We start from the raw sequence: 15,730 nt of genomic DNA, 5'->3' as shown, positions 1-15,730 counted from the left end.
TGTGGCGGCGGCGGGGCACGGCAGGGGGAGCCCGAAAGTGTCCGGGAGGGGATGGGGTGCGTGGGGATGGGGAGCTGTGGAGGCGGCGGGAGGGGGTACACAAAATGGCGCTGCCCCCTCAGCCCCTCTCCCCACCACCCCCGCGGCGGGGCCCGGCGGCACCGGCCGCCTTTCCCCCCACGGCGTGCGGCGTGCGGCGGCGGGCCAGTCTCGGGGTGGCAGTTTACGGCCGGGGCTGGCGGAACCGCCGCGGGGCGCGCCGGGCTGCGCGCCGCCTTCCCCCAGCAGGTGGCACCGGGGTCCCGGAGCCGGCGGCGAGCCATTGCGGGCCGCCCTTCGCCGCCGGGCCGCGGCCGCGCAGCCGGCGGGGGGGGTGAAGGCGGCGGCGGCGGCGCTGCCCGGCATCGCCCCCTCGGGGCTGCCCCCGCCGCACCCCGCTTTCCCTCAAAGTTTAGGGCGGGAGGTAGAGGGGGTGTGAGGGGAAAGAGCGGAGCCAAGTTGTCCCGGAGCCCTTTATTCAGCGCCGGAGCCGCTGTCTCCCAACCCCCGCGTGTTTTTTGCTGATTAAAAGACACGGACCTCGGTCCTGCCACCACCGGCGGGTGGCCGCCTGGCCGCCCCGCTCCTTCCTGCCCGCACCATGGAGTTCACGCAGAGGAAGAGAAGCAGGAAATCCCAAAGCTTTAAACTGATCAACGAAGGTAAGGCGGCGGCCGGGGGTGGCTGGGGCTTTGTTCTTTCGCCGGGGGCAGACGGAGTTTTGCACCGGGGGGAAGCGGGGCGTTATGAAACGCCCGAGCTCCGCGCCCCGAGTCCCCGCTCCCCCCTTCCCCGGCGCTGTTATTTAACTCCGCAATCCTGTGCTTCAACTCCCCGAAACCATTGCACGCCTTGTATTTGCTTTGCTCTTATCCCCCTTTTCCTCATTTTAACCGGGTTTTCTGCATGTGTGTTCCGTGTTGTTGCAACACCCCCAACCACCCCAGTAAGCTGGACGTGGTTTTTTTTTTCCCTTGCACAAAATAAAGTTAGATAGTGTTTCGTGGTTTCGTGGTAAATCCTGTTTCTGGAAGGGGGGGGGGGGGGGGAGGAAAGGTAAAAGGAGGAAGCGAGCAGAAAAATAATGACACTTGAGCAACAACGGACCTTCTTAGTATTCAACTCCTGTGGATTTATTGTGTTTGGGGTGGGTTTTTTTCCTCCCCTCGACTGTGTACATCCGCGTGTTTCAAAGAAAAGCAGAACAGAGGTTGCTTTATTAACAATCCACGCAGGTAACTAATCGTACGTGGGCAGGGGAGAGCCACTGGCGTGTAACTTGTTCACTCGGGGTGTGTTTGCTTTTGGAAAAGGAGCTATTTGAAAAGGCATCGCGGAGAGAGGGTGGGGGGGAACTTGGATTCATGTCAGGGAAGGAGCACAGCTCTGTTTTCAGTCTTCTTGTTTGGTTGGGGGTTTCTTATGATAGTAATAGGAGAAGATGCAGCCGCTGGTGGGCATTTTAACAGGTGGACTTCCCAGCCCTAGGGATTTGTTTTGGTTGGGGATTCATCCCTTCTCTGGCCAAAGATCTTTTTGCTCTGATGCATTTGACTTGAGATCTTGTTTTTCCTTTTGTGTTTCCAAGTATTGGGTGAGGATATCTCCATGAAACGGCTGTGTGTGTCCTGCATGCTAAGTTCAAGGCAGGTGACTGCTTGGATGTAATGTCACACTTGGGAAGGGGGACACACACATGCAAGTGTCAAGACTTGCTGTCTGAAGAGCAATGTCTTTGCAGGAGCTTGGCATAATCATGTCTGATGCAAGGAAATTTAAAGACGGAAATAGGCTCACTTGGCAGGAATAGTAAATAATGACTGTCGTATCCTCATGGGGGGGGTCTGGAGCATTGCACTTCCTGTTAAAACTAGAAGGGCAGCGACCTGTCAGACTTGTCTGAAAGGTATTGGAGGTCTGTGTGCATTAGCAAACCTATCTAGGGTTTGATTTCTATGGAAAACAGGTTTGGTTTGTAGGGTTTTGATACCAAACTTGCTTCTGACTCAGAGGCAGAATTAGCGCAGGAACCGGGGGGGGGGGGGGTGGGGGGGTGGGTGAAAGCAAAATGTGTGGAAAAGTAAAACTGAAATTGAAGACATGGTTTTATTTCTGCCCTAATAGACCTGTAAAAAGAATAAGTACGCTATCAGAAACAGGTAACTATTTTGCCAATGCTCAGTTGCCACTTGTTACAAGTTTAGATATGCCTCAGTGAATAAGGCAATCTATTTAACCTTGCTTTAATAGATAAATTCAGTTATGATGGTAGATTGTTAGTAATTCTCATTGTATCTGGGGTCTCTTTTTGGATGTAGAAAGGCTTATAGAAATCTCTACTAAAAACATATCCTAGAGAGAAAATTACGCCTTTGTACTTTGAGAATGGAGGAGATAAAAATCACATTTTGCATGTGAGTCTGCACTCACAGTCTTTTTTCTATCACAGTTGATTATAAAGATAATTATGTATAAATAGTTGTCTCTTGTAATTGGCCTTTGCCGCTTGCAGGAGTCATTCTGTAATGTCACAGTTTAGTGTTTACTGTTGTGAAATTGATACAGATTTCGCAGCGCCTGGACTGTGACATCTGAAGCAGAAGGAGAAAACCAAAGAGAATAGGGTATGCTGTGTCAGTTAGCTGGTAACACACCATCTGTTAACGATGTGTGCCCCTATAGTGCTTATTCTCGCCCCAAAACAACTTCAGAGCACCTTATCCAGGTGATCAGTAATGACCAGATCAAGGGGAAATCCATTCCTGCACTGAAATGTAGCTGTTTCTGAGGTGAAATGTGGTGACTTTAAGGTAGAAGCTGTAGATCAGAATAATATTGTGAGCAGCTGGTTGTACAGAGGGAAGTGCTAGAGAAGAAACCACGTGTACTCTATAGATCTAAGGCTCATGAGTCTGTAAGTCATTTAATTCCTAGTTCTCACGTGCTCATTCCCAGCGGATCTTGGAGGCCTTTGAGAGGATGAAAATGCTGAATGTGGCTGGTTGACCCTGGCTGGTCACCAGGTACCCACCAAGCTGCTCCCCCTCCTCAATAGGACATCTAATGACCATGGGAGGCAGTCAGCATAAATCCCATAGTTTCAGCCTTACGAAAGGAGCCTTTAATTCCTCAGTGTCATATCTCAAACTTCACCTTTTACCTGTTTCACTTTGCTGGGTGTGCTCAGTAGGCAGAGGAACCCTTCATGTAGCGCCTCATTGCTAACCTCTCCAACTCTGCTGTGGTTTTTTCCCTGCTCATTTTTTTTCAGGCCCTTTTCTGTTTTTGCGTTACTGTGTTAGGCTCAATTCCCATTTACTTACTGTGTTGTTCCTCCTCTTGCACCCTCGAGACAGTCGTGCTGTACAAATAAACAGCACCTAACAAAAAGGTTTGGCTTCCAGGAGACCTTTCTCATTCTGTAGCTGTTTTCTCAGCGGTGCAGGTGTGCTGCTTGCAGGAGGAGGAGCTGCTTCTGCCACCCTGTGTTTCTGTTGTGCCTTTTAAGTGAATCCCCCAAAGTGCTCTTCCATGAGTTAATCTCTGCCTTGCTTTTTGTGAGGCAGGTAAACATAAAAACCAGTTTACAGAGGGAGTAGCAGAGAGCGCTGGGAACTCAGAGGGCATTAAAGGAGTGAGGTGGGGAAGTGGCTGTTTCAAGACACCGAATTGATAGTTCAGTCTTGAGTGATTTGCCGAAGGACAAAGTGTGTGCCAGTAGCAGAGGCAGAAATAGCATCCAGGAGAGCTGCCTTTAGACATGGTTTGTTCCTTGGACTTACTCTTCCCTCTGTACGCACGTGTAAACACAGCTCTGGTTTTACAGAGCACCTGCCTGGGATTACAGTGGACACCTTCACAGCAAAATACTCTTTTTTTTTTATTTGAAATAGAAATCCAGTGGTGAATTTTTTAGTTAATTATTACTACTTTTTAATCCTGTAACATCTCTGAATAAGAGATGCTGGTGTTTATTCTCAGGGCCATCCTTAGTTTCTCTAGGTGAATATCCTAAGGTGTCCCTGATCCTCCTGTCTTCAGAACTCAGAGGCCAGTGGCACAAATACACATTAGTGTAGCTGAATGATGCAGCCCTAACGTACACTGCTGATTTTCTGATTGAGGTGAAGTTTGAAAGTTCCCCTTGGTCTCTGGGAAGGTAAAGTTTTTGTTATAAATCTGCTTTCCATCTGTAAAGCAAGAAGCCAGATAATTGGCATCTGGTGGGATAATTTGCTGTGAAAATGAACACAGTAATTTAGGGCAGGCGTAGCTATTCCCTAAAATCTGTGAAATATCGGAGCTGAGTCTCTCCAGTGTGAGCAAAGTTTTTTTTTAGGAGGTGCTGATACAGAGCACATTTTCTGTGGTTAATTTGATGTACATGAAATCAGCTGCAGAGATATTGATAAATTATGTAGTAAAACTGTAGCAATGTGTTCAGTGTTCATTTTTTCCAGATCACTTGAGTTCTAATTTTTTTTATCGTTTTTCATTCCAGATTACCACCCTGAGATATATAAGATCTCTGACTACAGCAATGATGTTAATGGGGAGACCAAAGAAACACAACCATTTTTTTTAGGTATGTGCTTGTGTTGATTAATTTCTGAGCGACATAGCGTGGCCATTTGCAATTAGGGAGGAAAAAACTCTCTGTGCAAGCACAGGAAGAGCCTGCCATTGTTTAATATGACATTCTTTTCAAGACCCTTATATTCTATGAATTGCCAATATATCCTTTATTAACACTGCTAAAAGTTGTAATTTCAGACATAAATGTTTATTAGTGTCTACACACAGTGCTAATTATCACTCACTCAGAGAGCCAAATGCTGACTCTGCAGTTTTGCAGCTCTGTGCTCACCCCATTTACATTGCATATTCCCTGGCATGGTTCACTGGCAATAGTTTGTGTAATTGGGGTATTACATCTTTGACATCTGGATAACAGAAATTCAATTTCCAGGAAGCTGCTATTTGTTTGGTTTTGCTTCTGCCTTGGGTGGGATAAAGGATTAATGTGCTGTCTTAATGTAATAATGTCCTTTCACCTCTGTAGCTTGCCTGCTAATCCTGCCATGGCAAAATGAAATTAAATCAACAGTTAAAAATGTGTAAAGAAAACAAAGTAGTAGTATACAGTATACAAAGTGTATATACATTGCACAGTGTATATACCAAAGATATATACTCCAGCATGGTAGGACTGGTCATCAGCAAGCCTTTATCTTCCTGTGCGTCCTTTTTGTCCCAGCTGCAGAGTGCTTCTTTCTTCCCTGCTTCCAGCCCCCTCCTGTCTCATGTAGGACCTCACCTGAGTAAAGCACCTCCTGGCAAAAATTTGGCAGGCCAAATTCAGAGGATCAGGAGCCAGATTTTTGAGCTACCATAATGACTCTTGTTATGTAAAGCAAGTTCTTGGGCACTTTGCTCAGGCTTTGGTGCAAGGAATTCAGGGGTGTCTGCCTCTCCTTAAGTGCACCAGGAGCCTAAACGTTTTGAAGGGTGATTTAAGGTGTCTGTAATCTGTGCCTGTTGCCTCCTGGAGCCAGCAAGAGGCATTGGAGTGTGTAAATCAGCACCTGAAGTTGGTCTTCATTGCATGCAAAATGCCTTTGTCTCCTTAATTCATAGTGCCACAACCTTTTCTAGAGGTCAGAAGTAAATGGGAGAGGAGAATGTCCTGGGCAGTGTGGAATCTTCTGATGGCTGGAGTATTTCCATGAGGGTGAGAGCTGTGTTAAATTCTCAGCTTCTCACCATTAGGATTTTGAGCAAACATTTCTTCCTGCACCCATTGCCAGAGAGCAGCAAATGTGGCTGCTGTGCTTTGTGTTTGGATTTCATGTTCTGTAAGCACTTTTGGTGGGGTCTGATAAACCTGATGGAGTGAGCTCCACCAGAAGTTTACTTTGAATGCTTTGTCTTCCAACAGTAAGTCATGATAAAGCTTTGGCAGGAGTTAGGCATCTAGCTGCTTAAGCCAGGATGCTTCTAAGAATCTGCAGGAGTCTGTATTTTGATGTCTGTACTGTGAGTTAGACCAGTTGATTTTGATTTTGGTCTGGCTGTGTTGTCTTTGGATTTTGTTTGGGGTTTGTTTTGAGTATGCCCAGCTTTTCATTGAAACTGAATGTGCTCTGGCATTTAAGTGCCTAAAGTTCACCTATTTCAAGAGCCAGTCAGAATTTAACCTTTAAGAATGTAAGTCCTATCAAGGATCTTCCTTATCAGGTACTGAAGCGTGGTGTTGCAGTCCTGGGGGCCCACCTTCAGCTGCTATGAAAAGATGCTATTTCCTGGCAATATCCTAAGTGTCCAACTTTCAGATTTCCTCAAAGCATGCTGTTTTTGACAAGGCTGAATGACAAATGACTGTGTGAGATTTGTAGACTAGACTTTTCCCTCCCCCTCCTTGGGGATTGGGTTCAATTCAGTAACTTACTCAGAGCTCACATAATCTCCTCACTTTATCTTCAGTAGGTTACTTTGGTGTCTGCTTTCATCCAGATTCCTAGTGACAAAGACACTGATCTGAAATGCAGGGAAAGCAGTAGCAGGGACTGAACTCAGCTGAAAGCGCTTGAAATCTGGGTTCCCACCTTTCAGTGGGGATCTGGGATGATTGGTGTTTGGCATTCCAGCTTTCCTTTAGAAAAAGTCACAGTGCATGGAGTAATATTTCATTGTGCTTCAGGGATGGTGGCATCACAACACTTTCCCCAGCTCAGTGTCCTGTCCACTAATAAGGAGCTTCAGGGTATAATTGCTTCTTTACTTGTTTTCACTGATTTATGCCAAAATTCATCCCAGAAGGATGTTCACTCCAATTCATTGGTTTAGAGTTCAGTGTGTTCTCCTGTATACGTTTGTTCTCTAACTGGCTCATGGGGTCAGCTGCTGAAACCTCAGTGTGACGCAGACTTTAGTATGTGGATGGATGCTGAGATACATCATTGAAACTATTAGCTTTAGAAAAGGTGAAATATTAATGCCAGTATATAAACAAGTGAAGCTCTATCAGGAGTGGGATGTGCATATGTTTTGGTCTCACAGTTAAGAAGGGTGACCACAAACTGTACTGTTGAGAAGAGGGGAGCTCCTAGGGTAAATGAGTAAGTAGGAAGTATCCAGTATGTTTAACATGCAGATAAATTAAGTATCGGGAAAGACCTGTTGAACCTATATGGTCTTTTTGGCACCAGCATAGATGGTCAGAACAGCTTTGTAGGCTGAAAGTTGGAGGAAGTTTCAGCACAATTAGTGGACGAGGTACTGGATGTGACCCTCTGATGGATGTGACGAATGGAGCTTGGTAAGCTTGTGAAGTCTGCTCATGTGGTGCAGTGTTGGACTGGGAGATGTCGTAGCTTGTCCTCTCCTCCAGTCCTCTGTTCTGATAAGATGATAAACAAGAACTTCTTTCTAGACAAAGGACATACTAAACACAGCCTTTGGGTGGGAGGAATGTCACTGCTGTATTTTGCAGATGAGGACTGGCATCTCTTTTGTTTGGAAGGGAAGGGCTTAGTTATCTGATTGCAAGAGAGACTGCTCAACCTGAAAAGGAGGAAGCAGCCCAGAGTGAAGTGCTTAAACCTCAAGTACAGGCAAGATTTAAGGCAGACCTGACTTCAGCTTTTGCCAGTTATCAGCATAAACCTTCTGTCACAGGGCTGCTAGCCCAGGCTTGGAAATAGAAGCCCGTGAGGGGACTGTACACCCATGTCTTGTGGACAGTGCTGATCAAACCTAGGTTGTGTGTATATATCTGTCTATCTTTCGTGTATACTACAATGGGTTAGGTGTTTTTTTTTTTCCAGTCTTAGTATTTTATTATCATGACAAAAAAGCAGAAATATAATATACCCCCAGCCTGAGTATTTTTACAATGCTTTCAACTTGAAATTCAGGCTCTGTGTTGGAAAGGTTAATGTAGAAAACTAATTATATTATCCTGGTAATCAAACGTGTGATGAGACATTTGTCTGTGTAATTAACAGTGAAGAACTTTTATAGTTTCATAAAACCCAATGCTACACACAGTGTGCTTGGAGCATTTGTTTTGAAGAGATGTCCAAAGCAGAGATGTTTATGACTGATATAAAGTGGAACTGAAATGTACTGTAATGCAGGTGTCTGTGCATTTTACAGCACTTTGCATTGTTGAAATGGAAGGCAGCAGATTAATAACTTCTCTATGTTATGGTAAAAATAAATAATGTCTTCTTGGAGCAGGGGAGCGATGCGTAAGTTACTCACTAATACCAAGAATTTATTCTGTCCTGGAAATAATAGCCTTTGCAAGTTATTCACAGAGAAAAAGTTGCCTCAACGCAAGCCTCTGAAGTTACTTGTTACTTTTAATAGAATTGTATCCCAAGTCTGACTGTTGCACCAGTAGCTTCTGTAATTAAGACTGCACAAAATGTTATTTTATATATCTGTGCTCTCTAGTGATCTCACTTTGTGAACCTTCCCTTTGAGGCTGAAGTATGATCTTGACCTCGGATATTTCTGAGAACTGGGGGAAGTTGTTGCATATCTACTACTACCTTTTCCATTATATGACCCCATTAATATATACATTTATTGAACAGTTGCTCACTTGTCCTTTCCTGAGTGATTTACCTGTTTCAGTGTGGTGTGAAGCTGTGTAACTTATGCTTCTGTATCTGCTCCTGTTGCGTGTTTTGAAGCTGTGTCACCAAGCTCTTCAGTTACTTTGTAGTGGTAGTGGCCAGACCACCTGGGCTGATCCAGCTTCCAGGGAAATAGGGAAATACCGCCCCCCCCCAGGTCCTCAATGTTCCAAAGATTCTGCTTTGCTTACATTAGTGCTTGTGATGCTTATTAACTTTGTGTCTCTCCATAAGCAGGGGTGTCAATCAACCTGTGTACTTACATGCTTGGTTTGGGAGTAGGGGGTCTAATTTGAGGGTAATCCAGTTTTCCTGCAGATGCAATCTTAGTGCTTTGTGTGGTGACATGGGGATGCGTAGGTGCTTTTAGATGGTGTTGTAGTGTACTGCTAAGGTGCCTTAACAAAGACAGCTCAAATATCCCTGTATATTAGCTTGGGCTACTCAAAGTCCCTTGCACGTAACTCACGCTGCTTGTGTGATTCTGTGACATTGTTCCATTGCTCTCCCTGCTGACTTGGGGTTTTAATTTGCAAAGCATGTTGTTGCCTGTGTTACTTGATCAATACAGGTTGACAAGGTTGATCCCCCAGCAAGGACTGGGCGTCCCTTATTTGAGAAATGTGTGCTTACCCCACCAATTTAGATACACAGATGCCAGATTCAAATTATCCACAGAGCAGTCACAAGTTTCCATCTGATTTAGGAAACCTTTGATCTGATAAGGAATCATGCACATGGCTCCTCTATTTTCTCCATACTGACCTTCACAATTTTCTATTTCAGGACCACTTGCAATACAAGATGACAGTGGCAAAACTATCTTGAGCTTTGCAAGTTCCAGTTTGATGTGGGTATAGAGAACGGATGCTTAGTTCCCTTCTGGGATAACTGTCTTTGAAGGAAATACTTGAATATCATAGAATAGTTAGTGTTGGAAAGGACCTTAAGATCATCCAGATCCAACCCCCCTGCCATGGCCAGGGACACCTCACACTAAACCATGTCACCCAAGGTTCTGTTCAACCTGGCCTTAAACACCACCAGGGATGGAGCATTCACAGCTTCCCTGGGCAGCCCATTCCAATGCCTCACCACCCTCACAGTGAAGAGCTTCTTCCTTATATCCAATCTAAACTTCCCCTGTTTAAGTTTTAACCCGTTACCCCTTGTCCTATCACTACAGTCCCTAATGAAGAGTCCCTCCCCAGCATCCCTATAGGCCCCCTTCAGATACTGGAAGGCTGCTATGAGGTCTCCAGGCAGCCTTCTCTTCTCCAGGCTGAACAGCTCCAACTTTTCAGCCTGTCGTCATCCAGTGCATAACATTCAGAAAGGTGTTTTGGTGAGTTCAGCCTGGCTGTGCAGCAGAGACGTGTGCCCTGCATGCACGTGCCTCCTGGTTCCTGGAGCTGGTCTGAATTAGCCCTTGTAAAATCTTCAAACACAGCAGCCAAGTTTTGCTGGCCCTCGTCCAGGAAGGGCAGCATTCAAGTGGCATCTAATAAACTGGCATTTAATATCTTTGATTATATAACTCATTGCCATTATTTATTTTCTGTTGAGCTTTCAAGCATTATGCATTCTACTTCCACTGTTTCTCACCTCAGAGTTTCTTGTTTCCTTACAAACCAAGCTAGTGTTGTCACTTCACATGTGCTTGCCTAGCTGCCTGTTGCTGTTTCTACCCTCCCCATAGCTTCTCATCTCGTCCACCAATTTCAGCTTAGTTTGATACAGATCTCTGAGATAGAAAGTATCTTCCATAGGCAGCCTGAGGGAGGAAAAAGCCTTGTTTGTATAACCAAGAAAGGAAAACTTTCTGCATGAGTTCCATCTGCCCAAACACAACAGAAAATGCATTAAAAAAGTCAACTGCTCATTAATATTTCCCAAAACATATGAGAAACATAAATGTTAAAAGATAAAGAACTTATTTGCTAAATACTGGGCCAGGAGAACATATATTTGTTTATATAAGTCAAAGGAAGAAAACCTCAAACACACACAATAGTCCAACCTTAGCCCTGTGCGCTCATTTATACACTTAAAACACACACATTAAATACGATGCGGTTACTGCTCTCTAATACTGGAATAAAATCAATATTTATCATATTGTTATGGTTGCATATAGTTTGCTAATTCTTTGTAGCACTGTGATAACTTGACAGATTATTTGGCAAAAGTAGAACAACTTGTTTGCAGGCAGTGTGCTTCATTTGTATCAAACTTAATAAGCATGATTGTGAAAATATGGTCAGGCACATAGGGCCAAAGCAGGGAATTAATGAATTATCAAGAACATTTTGTTAAGTGGAGTTGTTTGCAGGTCTGTTGCTTCAGACTGGTACACGCTTAGCCTGTGGATGCTGCTTCATCCTAGGGCAGTTCTGGTTTACAGTTGTGCACTTGTAACTTTAAACATTTTTACAACTTCCAAAGCTGGAAGTTTTTATCCCTTTCAGTAAGGAAAGAGAATGAAATGAATTTTGGGGAAATGGCTTTTAATGTGGATTTAATGTAGTATTTATGAAAGGGCTTTGCTTTGCTTTTATTTGTTTTAGAAACATGTGGAAGCATTTATTCATGTGGAAGAAACAGTTTCTATATAAGGGGCCATCATAGAAGCATCTATAATAGTCATTTTAAAACATGGTTCATATGTTTTTGTTATGACCATTATCATCTTTACATATAAATTCCTAAATAGGGCTGTCATTTGCCAAGCTTATCTATTTTGGGTGGTAGTTTTTAAGTCTTCTAGTGTTTTGCAAGTAATTTCATTAGCTTCAGGTAAAACCAGAGGGTTTAAGCGGGGAATCCAAATAGCAACTCATGTAGTCTGCCCTTCAGAGGTGTCCCCATTCCCTTGGAAGTGGTGAGAACCCCTGGCACAGGGAGAAGCTGAAATAGGCACCACTCCTCTCAGGCCTCAAAATCCATCTCAGGAGGGCTTTTAGAGGTAGGCAATGCAGATTTTTCTGTATTAAACTATATGATTATCCTATTCAGCATTTAAACAGCAAGGCCGGTTCCTCTGTAACACGCAGTATCTTGAGCTCTTTGTTTTTTTCTGTGCCCCATCTTCCTTTTTTTTTTTTTACTTTTTTTAAAAGTACATGATTATTATGTGTGAAAATCATCAGCTGATGATAGCTGATGACAAAATGCTATCATTGGGCTTTAGAGCTAATAGCCAGATGAGAGAACCAAGGGGCATGAAGTTAAATCTGTTACTACTACCTACCTGCCTGCAGATTTAGACAGTGTCAGGAAGGATGCTGCTGTCACTGGCCAGTTACAGATTAAAAGTCATAATTGCAAGAGGGGGATTGTAAACTTGCATTGAAGACTAAGTCAAGGTTACAGTTACAGCCTGCATGGTTTTTATGTCCTTCCTTACAAAACAGAAGACATTTAAAAAACCCCAAACAAACCCCAAAACTCAAAGAAAAACCACCACCAAAAACCCCAAGCAGAAAAATCCCTAAAACCAAAAACCACAGCAAAAAAAACAAACTTAACAAATAAGTTCATGAAGTTTGAATCTCCCTGTTTTAAGTAGGGAGCTACCTAAACACAAAGACATGCTTATGTAGGATGCACTCTCAGGGTTTGTTGTGACATAAATGTAGGGTTTTTTTCTATTTAGAAGTAAGTGTGCTCATCAGTGGGAAGACTTCTATATGGAGGAACAAGGAAGCAGAATCAAGGCTGAACAAGCTCAATTAACATTAATATTTTATGTAATTGGGAAAGGGAAATTTAATCTTTCCAACAACATGTCACCCGACCAGCCACGTAGCACACAGTCACTGACAGGAGGAGGTGGGTGGGAAGCTTGTTTGATATTCAGATACATTTTGCTGTTGAATACAAATCCAAATCGACAGCATAAAACTTGGTGTACTACTAAATGATGCGATGGTGAGGGATTGCTTCATGCTTTGCTGTAGCAAACAGCGTTTGGAGCGTGGATATATGGGCAGATACAGCCACATACAGGGGAAAGGCAGTGTAAAGTATCTTAATAATTGGAGTCTGGTGGTACTCTGTGGCTTTTTGAGGTTGGGAACTACAAACAGTCAACCCTTAGTTGGGTCAGGGCCAGAAAGTGTCATTTTAGAGGAGTTGGTGCTGTGATTTGTTAATTAAATCACACCCACACACAAATCCACAGGCAAACCGACAAAGCAAACACAATGCAGAACTTCCTTGCAAAGGGGTTTCTTGCTGCTGTAGCTGGAGTGGAAGCAGTGCTGGAGTATCGTGTGCAGGGTTGACACATATTTCTCTAAGCTTGTACTAGAAGCTTTCTTGCAAACTACCCACTTTCCCGCTGGATCAGGGTGGGCTGGAGCCAGCTGGCTCTGGCCCAGGGAACCAGTGCACCGGGTCAGGCAGGAGATGCTCTGATTCAGCAGAGGCTGGAGCAGATTGTACAGCTTGTGTCCCCTTCTGCTGCTTCACCTCCTACAGCAAAACCTCCCTCTTTAAGGTGCCTCCCTGGGTATGCTGGGCTTGCACAGCAATTTGCAGCCACATTGAGCTTGACCTGTGTTGTGGAGGGGGTTGCTGCTCTTTAGCTGCCTGGTTCAGCCAGCTACCTAAGCATGCTTCTAGGTTTATACAACTGAATAGTGCTGTTGGGTTGATAAAATTGCTCATGTGCCTGGCATTAACACACTGTCAAATGTCTTGTTGAATCAGAGTTGGACAGGGCTTGGAGCAACCTGCTTTAGTAGAAAGTGTCCCTGCCTATGGCAGGCGGTTAGAACTAGATGAGCTTTAACGTCTCTTCCAACCCAAACCATTGCACGAGTCTATGATGAATGTTGCATCTTGGGTTTTGGATGGTTGGCATTTCCTTCTGAAGTTTCCTTTGCACTATTGCTTTGCCAAAAATAGGTTTACTTTGGGACATGCAAATGTAAACTCAGTAGAGGATAGCAAGTATTACTGTATAAAGTGCATTATAAAGAAAGGCTGATTCAGCAATTTCTTCCACTTATTCCATTTGCTTAGGATGTTTGATTTTTCTATTACCAGTAAAAAAATAGAAACTTCCTATTTCAGAAGGGGCTGTGATCACTTCCTTATTACTAGTGAGATGTAATGTATGCTTTAACAAGCGAAATAGCTGCTATCTGCCCAAAACACATATATTCATTGTGCAATCAGCAGCTCCATATGTAAAATTAATACTTAAATGGTGCCAGGAGTATTAAAGCATGCAATTGTTATTATTTAAATGCCCTGAATTTACTTGAAACAGGCAAATTTTTCTTGTTTAAAGTTTCATTTTGTTTTCATAATCCACAGTTTTAAGACCTCCAGCAGTATATCCTAGGCTGTATATGGTTATATGTGTATTAGCTGCCTTTTAATTTATTCCTGTATAAACCAGTAGTATTCAATTCTGTGGCCTATGGAACTGATCCTGCTCATTAAAATCAATAGATACAGTGTTGTTCTGTGTGTCTGTGTGGGGTGATGCTTTTTGTGGTTTATTTTTCCTTTGTAGGATCTAACCTTCTGCATTTAGCAAACTGATATGTAGAAGATCTGATCCTTTAGGCTTTACTTGGGGAAAATAGCCACGGATGTCAACAGCTGAATAGGATCAGTCTCTTAAAAGGATGGTTTATTTGAAACTGCGGTAGCTATTATTATTTCCTTCTGCAGAAAAAATAATCTTACTCATCAAAGCTTTAGAAACAGCATCAAGAAAGCCAAGTTCAGCAGGTCTTTCAACCGTGGGAGATGTCAACCATCGCTGTGTTAAAGCATAGCCTGGAACATACCAGCTTCTGCCCAACCGTCTCTTTTTCTTTCTCATCTTTATTTCTTTTAATACTCCAACTCTTATTGGCATCTAAAATCTCTAATCTCTACCCATTACCCTTTTTGCTAATTTACAGTGATAACTGTGGCTCTGTTTTCATTAGGAGATGAAAGCCGGGAAATTAAAAAACAAATTACAGGGATGAGAAGATTACTGAATGACAGCACTGGAAGAATCTATCAACGAGTTGGCAAAGAAGGAGAAAAACTAAAGGAGGAGCCCCAAGATTTAGACTTAGCCTGGGCCCAGCGCCTGAATCCCCCTGCAGAGTCCCAGGCGAGCCTTCATCCTTCACAGAGCGGTGCATGGAATGAATTATCACCCCAAGCCAGCCATTTTTCAGGGCAATACGGAACTCGATCCAAAACGTTCCAAAATCAGACACGAACCGTGGCATCCAATGGTATGATCTGCATTAGTTACTGAGAATGCTACTTTTTTTTTCCCTCTCTCTCCTTGTACTGTACTAAATTTCTGCTTTTGTTGTGATGATATATTGTACCGCTGCACTGAGAGCAGTTTTATAGTTCAGTCTACCAAATGAGCACATAGTTATCACTTTGAAAAGGTGTGAAAGTGGGCACGGTGCATTCTGCTACCATCTGTCTTAGCTTTTAAAATGGATTCCTGGTGATAGGACAACATTACTCAATGCTGTTGCAGGCTTAATTTCTATACAGTACTTACTAAAACAGCTTTTGCCATTGTTACTATATTCACAGCTAATTAAATGTCAGCCTCTACCACTCCTCTTTGCAATGAGTAATGTAGCTCTGTTGTGACACCACTTGTGGAGCAGGATTCTACTGACTTTCAGAAGGAGATGGCATCAGCCTTATAACAGGTACAAAGTCCCTTCCACAGCCTTAGGCTTTTATTCCGATGGGACTATTGGAGAAAAGAGATGATGGAGTCTACCTATGAATGTCGTGTATAGAGCATGGTCCATCTTATGCTGGCAGAGGATTCTGCCCTGAAGTAGATGGCAGTGTGCCCTTAAAATGCTTTTCTCTTGTTTAAAATTCCCCAGTATGGAGGTTTTACTGCCAGAATAAAAAGCTGTGCTTTCAAAATCCCACTCATTTCAGGTCCTTCTGAAAGTGTGGAAGGACCCGAAATTCATTGCGCATCTCTCTTTTTGTCCTGAGAGTCCCTGGGCACTGGCAGGGACAGTTCGCTGCATGCACAGAAGTGCCCA

General features: G+C 43.6%; 1 protein-coding gene across 10 annotated transcripts in view; it reads left to right on the top strand.

The window, feature by feature from the left end:
* Positions 1 to 363: 363 nt before the first annotated feature.
* Positions 364 to 15,730, top strand: part of BEND7 (BEN domain containing 7) — a 45,608-nt gene continuing 30,241 nt past the window's right edge. For 7 of the 10 annotated variants that reach the window (XM_061467203.1, XM_061467202.1, XM_061467199.1 and 4 more), the window contains exons 1-3: positions 364 to 701; positions 4,541 to 4,624; positions 14,636 to 14,935. In XM_061467203.1, the coding sequence (XP_061323187.1) occupies positions 641 to 701; positions 4,541 to 4,624; positions 14,636 to 14,935 (445 nt within the window). In that variant the 5' untranslated portion in view covers positions 364 to 640. Of the gene's footprint in view, positions 702 to 4,540; positions 4,625 to 5,694; positions 5,771 to 14,635; positions 14,936 to 15,730 lie in introns of all 10 variants that reach the window. The other 3 variants (XM_061467205.1, XM_061467200.1, XM_061467207.1) reach the window with 3 other exon arrangements.

The sequence above is a fragment of the Pezoporus flaviventris genome, unplaced genomic scaffold, assembly GCF_033815535.1.
Source record: "Pezoporus flaviventris isolate CSIRO_AGI_PZ_B2104156 unplaced genomic scaffold, CSIRO_AGI_Pfla_v1 ptg000045l, whole genome shotgun sequence".
NCBI lineage: Eukaryota > Metazoa > Chordata > Aves > Psittaciformes > Psittacidae > Pezoporus > Pezoporus flaviventris.
This window is presented reverse-complemented; position numbering and strand designations above follow the sequence as displayed.